At 43.4% G+C, this 8,723-nt stretch overlaps 1 protein-coding gene across 2 annotated transcripts; it reads right to left on the bottom strand.

Annotated features, from left to right (window-relative positions):
* Positions 1-2,459: 2,459 nt before the first annotated feature.
* IGFBP1 (insulin like growth factor binding protein 1) lies at positions 2,460-8,508 on the bottom strand. Of its 2 annotated transcripts, XM_032707051.1 has the most exons (5): positions 8,096-8,508; positions 6,290-6,468; positions 5,643-5,725; positions 4,550-4,678; positions 2,460-3,388 (listed from the first exon to the last, which is right to left on the bottom strand). In XM_032707051.1, the coding sequence occupies exons 1-5, from the start codon at positions 8,463-8,465 to the stop codon at positions 3,229-3,231; spliced, it is 921 nt and encodes a 306-aa protein (XP_032562942.1). In that variant the 5' UTR covers positions 8,466-8,508; the 3' UTR covers positions 2,460-3,228. The 2 variants fall into 2 exon arrangements, with proteins under 2 accessions (XP_032562942.1, XP_032563007.1); XM_032707116.1 differs by lacking the exon at positions 5,643-5,725 and having other exon boundaries at positions 8,096-8,501.
* Between the last annotated feature and the right edge of the window lie 215 nt (positions 8,509-8,723).

Raw genomic sequence — 8,723 nt, 5'->3', positions numbered from 1 at the left:
CTGCTGTACACCAAAGTGATAAGCAGAATTGACTCAGTATGAGCAGGGCCCAATATCACATGATTTTAGGTTGTCTTGGACAGCTTCAGGGGGAAACGGAGGGTAGAAAATGTAGTGCAGAGGGCAGTGACCTCACTTCTGCGGTATGAGCATTTTGCAGCTGGCAGTAAGCCATGGGCAGGAGGAGGCATGGCTGGAACAAACCCTGCTGCAGCTAACCTGGCAGGGCTTTGGCAGGAAGAAGCACAAACTGGGTGGGTAGGGTTCTCAGATAACATGAACCAAACATTACAGATATTCACTTAAGACCTTCCCACAAACTAATTTTTTTTTTTTAGGTAGAGTAGAAGTGCAAGCAGATATGAAGGAAGGGAGCTAAATTAATGAGGAACAGTACATCCCCTTTATACATCCAGCTGCATGCCAGGTGACCTGAGCTGCTAAGAGAATCCTGTAGCACCTTTCTTGCCTCTCTTGTTTGCCCACTCATTCCCCTCAGGCTTATCTTGCCAGTGCAGGAGGGACACCTTTGCAACAGCCACACATTGAAGCCAGGACTGCTAGCTGACACATGCCAAAAAAAAAAAAAGGAAAGCCAAACTGCCCTATGAACAGTAAAACAGGAAAACTGCAGACCTTTGATTTTTCACCCTGATCCTTGAGGTTGATCATAAAAATTAGGACAAATCATGACATCATCTATGGTCCAAGCTCCTGGCAGTACTGTGATAGAGGATATAAAATTTGCCTGCTTTGCCTCCTTGCATTAGTCCTAATCCCAGTATATGGAAGAGTCTGGCCCAAGTCAGACAACCCAGTCCAGAAAAGCTCAGCAGACGTCTGTCCTTGTGAGTCCTGGCAAGATGTCACATGAGGCCAGATTGTAGATAAGGAAGCACCCCTTCCCTGCTACTTTCAGTAGGAGGTAAGGGACTAAGCTTCTCTGAGAAACTGGTCTGTCACGCCTGGTGTATGAAGTAACTTCTGTTCCTGGTACTTAATTAAAGGAAAGAGTTCGTCTAAATCCCTCTCCCTGTTGAAAACTAATTTCTTGCAGCTAGGATGGGAACCTGTCACCCTGAAAAACACTGTAAGTAGCTGTCCACTGGATTACTATACCACAAATAGACTATTAAACATTATTAACATTATGAACCTTTCCCCTATATATACATAAAGATCCCAACAAAAAGAACTAATTTCTGCTCTTTAGATATCAACCTTTACATAAGGTCTATGGGGTGAGAGGAGTCAGAGTGCTCTTAAGTCCTGTAGCTGTGAGTTTATGAATTCCCTGCCTTTCTTAACCATTTTCCCTTGGCAATGCCACACAACAGTTGTTCAGTGCTGAGTAGACTCCATGAAAGGACTACAAAATTCTGCCCAAATTTGCTGCTTCATTATTTTGATACAGTGATTGCCAAGCATTTTGACACAGTGAATGCCATGCTATAACGTAGTTTTAGCTGAGTGTCGCAGGAGCTCATTACAGGGAGGTTAGGCATTAGTTACTTATACCAATGCCAACAACTGCTTTTACGTGCTTTCCTTGGAAAGATCTCAAAAGACTCCACAAAGAAGGTCAGTAGTATACCCATACTTTTAAATTTGGAGCAGTTTAATACACTCCAGTTGGATCAGCTGACGTTGACATGCAGATACAGCCAACACATTCAGCAGGCGCAACATACAATGCCACAGAAACATTGTCAGGAGAGCAGAGATCTCCACACTTTGGCTTTGAAGTTTCTACAAGCTGCTTCCCTCTCCCATTTAAACCGAAATCTTGTGCCAATAAATGGCAGGAGGATTTTATGCTGAGTTTCACTCCTGCCAGCTCTTAGAAAATGTTATCACTCTCCTCTCAGGCTGTTTTCCTAGGAAGGGTTGGTGCAGCCTATTTTCACCTCTGGGACTTGCTAACTCCCACACCAGGTTTTCCATGGACAAACTCAGCCTGAAGCTGGCATGGCAGTTACTTACATTCTCTTTTTCTCTGCAACTACTCAGTCGAAGTAACGTGGGGAAGGGAAAGGGACCATATCCCAAGCCAAGGGGACCCTCTTCTCTGCTTTCAGCAAAAAGAGTTTTTCCCCAGCCTCCCTTTTACAACCTCTGACTTTCTGTGCAGGAAATGACTCTTTCTAATCTTGATGTTATCTTTTAAATATACTAATGCTGCTGCCTTGGGCTTTTGAGTGAATGAAGGCATTCAGCTTTCCTATCCAGAAAGCCTTTTAATAACTTCCCTTGGAGGCTGAAATTTGCCCAGGGCTTGCAGAACACAGCTGGGATTGGAGAGGGCAGGAGAAGGGGAATGGGGCAAGGAGAGCAAAAGAAGAAAACTCATTTCAGGAAAGGAGATTGGCATTCAGGAGGCAGATTTGCAAGAGTTTTGTCTGTTTTCCTGCTGAGGTCAGACTGTTGAATGGGACCATGCAGAAAACAAGAGACAGGGACAAAGTAGAAGACGTTATTTAATAGTTCATCTTAAATAACATGATATTGTCAACATGTGAATGACTTACACCTGTCAAAGGTGGTGCAGAATATCCTGTTTTGTTTTGTCATTTATCCAGTGCATATATTTGAAGAATAGATACAAATATTGTCCCATTAGGAGCTTCAGTAATTATATATTAAGGTTTAGACTTTCTTTTTTAAGAAACAGCTTGACATTGAAACAGGGGTGCAAAAGTAACATGATATATATGCAAAACAGGTTTTAAGTAAGTTTCTAAGCATGCGCTCTACCAAAGTTTATTTTTTAAAATTCAGTTTGACACTATAAATACATAGTACAAAAAATGCAAATTTACAAGCAATTTTCCCAGTAGTATGCCATTTGAAGTGTTAGGTAGCAACATTCCTCCAATGTACGTTGTATACGTTTAAGAGCAATAATATTAAGTATTTACATACCAAGTTATGAAGAATGTTACATATCATGTTTGAGAATATAAATTAGTAACAACACGTAGAGACAAAAATACATGTACTGTGAAATAAATAATTCAACATCTTTACATATGAGGATATCTATAATATTATAAGAACAAAATATACAAGATTATAGAATTTGATCTTGCAGTTGCTCATATTTGTCACTTGAGCATCTAGGCAATCTCAGTGCAGTAGAAATGTTACTTTACAGCATTACTCATACATTGAAAATCAGGTGCACAGAACTACATTAGTGAAATGGCTCCTGACTGGAACACCTCCTGACTAGAACAGGCCCCCAGAAAACTTGGTTTTATTCTTGTGAGTTGAGATACTGTTGGCATTCTGGGTCTCCTTTAATTTCTGGAGATTCAGGAATTCTTCTGCCACTTTTTGGATAGACACACCAGCATTCAGCAGACTCTCCATCCAGTAAAGTTTCGCACTAGAATATTATTAGCAAAACAAAAATCACAGTAAATAACTGTAAGCAGATTATCTGTGAGACGCTGCAAGTAGAGGTGTTGGACAGAACTAGGATCAGAAGGTGGGGACCTGCCATGCACAGACTTGTTTTGAATGCAGTGGTCTGCAGAGCCTCTTGAACAACACGCTTGGCTAGGGAGCCAAGACTCGAGCTCAGCTACCACAAGAGCAACTTCAGATTTAAAACTGCCCATTCCTTAGCAAACAGTAGTAGAAAACAGCAGTATCTTCCAGCATGAGAAATGGAAGGATGGCAGAATTTACAAGCTGGTAGGGTGAGAGCAGTGGCTGAATGGTCTGGCTCTTAATGCAAGGAGGCAAATACGGTGGTGTGGGTTGTTTTTTTTTCTTAGGGACGGCATTAAACAGATTTCTGTTTGTGCTTGATTAGATCCCAAGGTCACAGTGTTTGTGAGTCACATCATGATGCCATAAACCAAAACAAGGAGTCTCGGCAACACAGGTTTATGCAGACCTACTAAATTTGTGTGCATGAACTGTGGTTAAAAAGTGTGGCTTGAAGTTTGGAGCTTTAGTTGGGTTTGCAGATTACTCTAACTTGCAATGGCTTTTTTTGAGGATATAATGAAAATGAGCAAATAAGCTAGTCCACAGGCAGCACAAATCAATATTTTTTTCTGCTTTACAAGGTTAATTTTGCTCCGAAGAGTTTTTTCACTGCCTACGTGAGTTTCCATTGCCTGGGAGCTGAGACTCCCCTTTACATAGTGATTATTATATATTCAACAGGCTTTGGCAGGTAATATGGTGAATATAGTGAATTAATATCAACTGGAACTATGCTAACAAATCAAGCACATGGAACTTGATTTGGCCTGGGAGCAGATAGGGTTAAAATATTTTAGAAAAGGTTTTGAGTGCACCTGTTCTGTGAATGGAAAAGACTCCTACCTCCATTGCTGTCAGCTTCCAGCATGTGGCTCACTTTAAAGAGAAGGACAAACCATCTGCTCCCACTACAAAATATCCCTGTTTTCACAACCTACTTGTCCAGCAGCTGCAAACGTGGGAGTTTGGGAGCAGAGGGCTGTGAAAGGTTTGGCTGTATCAGGCTAGTTTCAGCGTTGCTGTGACCAGATAGGGGAAAAAAGGCACGCACCTGTTTGCTGTGGTAAAATCCATTCTTGTTGCAGTTGGGCAAATAGAATTTGTAAATCTCCCCTCCACTTCTCTGCTGAGCCTTCGCCAATCTATATAGAGCTCTGTAGAGCTCCTTCTGGCAAGGACCCTGCAAGAATACCAGGCACAGGTTGTAAATACCAAAATCACAAAGAAACCAGCTAAACAAAAAGTGATCAAAATAAAGCTAGCAAAAAGCTGAAAATTAGGCATATAATCTGTGCCAGACTGTTTTGCATATAATTTTCCTTGTTTCAGGAGGAGCACAGCCAGAAAACTCTGGTCTTGCATTTAGACCTTTGTTTTTATTCTTTGAGGTATTTTCTTTAAGGATTTTAATCCTTAAATTGCCACACAAGGAAATTTAACCTGTACTAAGTAAACACATTACTGCTCAGAGGGTACAATCTCTCCTATTATGGGGACGTGCATGTTAAGAAACTGGTACGTGAGACTTGCCATGTTTTTGGGGTTGCCATGGCCCTGTGCTCTGTTGATATATGGAGAATAGGTACAAGACATATATAGAGGGTGCAAGAACAAACATTTGAATGTTTGTTATCTTTTGTACAGGACAGAATTGTTGCCAAAGCAACATGGAGCCATCCTGTAGCTCTGGGACCAAAACCCAAAGTGCCTGGAACTGAGGATGAAGAACTGTTTGCAATATTAATTATTTTCACATTTTGCTGGCTCTCTTTTTTGAAGTCACAATTGCTGTGCATCAACAGTACCTAATATGTTTAAATCACTGCAAGGAGAGAAGAAATGGCTGAACAAATATTTGTACTTTAGAGTAAAAATAAACATAGCCTCTGCTTTTACAAAACCTCCCCGTGTCAGCCCCTCATACAAGCTGTCCTATTCCAGTCAACTGGTTTGTCTGTGACTGAGTGAGAAAAGCAGAAGCGCTAAAGTTCAGAACTGGAGCTAACAGCAAGCGTATATAACAGTTCAAATTACATCAGTGATTAAGTCCTGTTCTGGATATGGAAATGAGGCTTCCTACGGTAGGGTGATGATTAGTAGGTTTTTGCTTTTTCTTTTCCACTTTGTCAGTGACCATTACGAACCTGGGCTTCTGTGGTGTCCGACCAACTCCGCTCCATAAGGCAGGGTTGCTGCTGCTGGGGACGGGTCTAACCATGGTTCTCTGCTGCCATCAAGTGGAACACAAACATGCTTGCAAAGGTGTCCCTACCTACTGAGATTTTGCAGTGTCTAAGCATACTTTAATTGTTGAGCTTTTTGTCTTTCTACGTTCATGTAATTGACATAGAAAAACACATTTTGGTTTGCATTGGTGTTTTGTCAATAACTATGTGGAAGGACTCCTTTTTACTTCACTGTGTGTTGGACCAGTGAAAAATACCAGTGAAAATGTGCTTTTTTTAAAAAATAAAGCACAAAAGGAATCCCAGATTTTAATATGGGTTCATGTAAATTAAGGGGCCATCTGATAGTAAATGCAGTGAAAAGTTCAGCCTCTGCACAGTCTGTGTAGGACATATCTGATGCATGCCTGTTATTATCACTCTATTTTGCCATTTTGCCTGTTCCTCAAGCATCTGATGAAAATATTCCAAAAGTCTGTTTGCCAGCTTCCCAAAATACTGACATCTCAGAGTTGCTGCTAGAATTTCATGCACATTTTCATTTCGTATTCTGAATAAACAGCATCTACTGAAATGGTCTCTGAAAGGTTTCAAAGAAAACCCACCTGCTCTTTCCATGTCTTGAGTTCAGATATTCTCTTTGCTTTCATGTTTTCATATGCAGTGATGGCATTCCAGGGAATGGACTTATCCTGGCCCATGGGAAACATTAACTGATAGTTCAGCAGCTGATCCTGTGTTATTTCAGTGCTTTCCAAAGGCATATCATCAGGTTTGACAGGGTCTGGAAATGAATGATATTAAGGTAAACGCCTTCAGTGAACTTTCGCATTTATTTCTCACAGTTAAAAAGGTGAAGAACAAGAAGAAGAATCAACCAGAAAAAAAAAAAAGTAATATCTAAGACAGATCTTGTAGGAATAATAAATGCCAAATTAAACTTTGGTCATAAGTTCATAGAAGGACTCATCAGCTATTCTCTAACAAGGCAGTTTCAAAGATCCTTTGAAATTATGTGAATCCCAAAGATGAGCAGCAGCCAGTCTGCTAGAAACAGAAAAACCTTCTTGACCACAGTGGGTTGTAGAGACTTGGCTAAATGAGGAAAGACTGAAGTTAAACTTCTAATGAATTTAGATGTTTGTCAGTGTGATGTGTTTGTTTTTATTCATGAGGGGAACTGGTCTAGACCTCATCCCATAGTAACCTGAACCTTGTTCCGTTTCTTGCCTCACATACAAGAAGGAGTAGCAATTCCCAGGAGCCAGCAGTAGCTCATGCTGGCCTGTGGTGGATAAAATAGCCAGGGATTGTCAGAAGCCTAATCGTAGACTGTATGCTAGTACCTAAATCAGCATGTGTGAACTCTCCCACTTAAAGCAACAGAAGCTCTTTGCAGGGGACTCACCATAGGACAAAATTTTTATGTGTCTAAGTAACTCGTTGGATCAAGGCTGTAAACAGACAATGGACTAAAAAAATACCCTTTGACAATGTTTAAGAAAAGATGGAGGTGGGAAATTGAAGAGGGAGAAGGAGGAAGGGAGAAAGGGAGAGAGGGAGGGAGGGAGGGAGGAAGGAAGGAAGGATAAAATTAAATTGAATGCATGTGGTTTAAACTTTAGTTACTGTTTCCTGTCCTCCCTACCCTGTCAAGTAAAAGAGAAGTTCCACTTACTTCCACTAATTTTTTTGAATCAATGACGATTATTTTTGTAATGCTACTGAGTTACCTTAATCACCACTTTGTGAACATAGGAGTAATGATGATGAAAATAGTAATCAAAATAAATTGAAAAATAATGACAGAACACTGGAGAAATTCCTGAGCATCATATTGTCTAAGATGCTTGAGATGCCTTTTTTCTTGAAGATAGTTTGGCTAGCACTACACTACTCCAGATACAGTTTATTCATGAAATGAAGCCAGGCACCAAGCTTGTTTAGTCTTTTCGTTCTCTATCATGACTTTTGGAGATGGATATAAACAAAGCCTAGAAAACATTTGTCCTACTGTATTTACTGTTCATTACTAAAGAAAAACTGTCTACAGCTTCCCAGAAACCGGGGAGATTATTCTACGTTGTACCATCACTACACTTTAGGGTTTTCGTGCTCGCAGCCAGTAGCTAACAGCTTGTTGCGAACATCTCTTGGCTTCGCATCAGGATGCGCCTCGCCTCGAACGGGTCAGAGCACGTTTCCCCGGAAGATGCACTCAAGCTTCCCTGTTTTTCAGATGCCTGTCTTACTTCGCTCATTGTTCCTGGCTCCCGGCACCCGCAGCGCCCTCGCCGGCTCCGGGGCATCGCGCCCGCTGAGCCCCCCGGCTGCCCCCGGCGCGGCGCCGCAGCGACCGGCCCGGCGCGTTCCCTGGCGCGGAGCGGAGCGGGGACGCGGGGACGCGATACCTGCCGGCTCTGCCGTGCGCATCGCTCCGACCTCGCTGGCGGGCAGGCACGTCCCGTGCCCCTGGATAAGGGTGGAGAGGGGTCGGGGCTCCCCGGCGGGGACGTGGCAGCGGAGCCCCAGCCGGCAGCGGGCCGTGTAGACCCCGCAGGGCTGTCCCAGCCCGAGGGCGCAGGTCTGGCAGCAACCGCAGCCGGGTTGCCGGGCCGCCTCCGGGCAGTCGGACGCGACGGGCGGGCAGAGCGCGATCCTGTCCGGACTGCACGGGGCGCAGCGCACGGGCTGCCCGGGGGCCAGGCGGGGACCCAGCAGCGCCGGCAGCAGCAGGGCCGGCAGCCAGGAGCGGCGCAGCACAGACCGCGGGCGACCCATGCTGCTGAGGAGGGAGCGCGGGAGGGCAGCTCGGCGGCCTGGGGACCAGGAGACACTTTGCATATATTCGGTTCACCCGGGCCATTTATACAGCGCTTTGCCTGGCTATTAATCTTTAACCCCAGTTAACTATTATCTGAATAGGAGGGCTGGAGAAGCATCATTTCACTGGCGGTTCAAGTCCCTGGCCACTCTTCCCCTCCCCTTTTACTTTCCCCCTTTATCTATTTTCTTTCAGACATGAAGGAATGCTTTTAT

Source organism: Chiroxiphia lanceolata, chromosome 1 (assembly GCF_009829145.1).
Source record: "Chiroxiphia lanceolata isolate bChiLan1 chromosome 1, bChiLan1.pri, whole genome shotgun sequence".
Classification (NCBI taxonomy): domain Eukaryota; kingdom Metazoa; phylum Chordata; class Aves; order Passeriformes; family Pipridae; genus Chiroxiphia; species Chiroxiphia lanceolata.
Note: the sequence above shows the minus strand (reverse complement) of the source record. Positions and strands in the feature narration are given on the sequence as shown.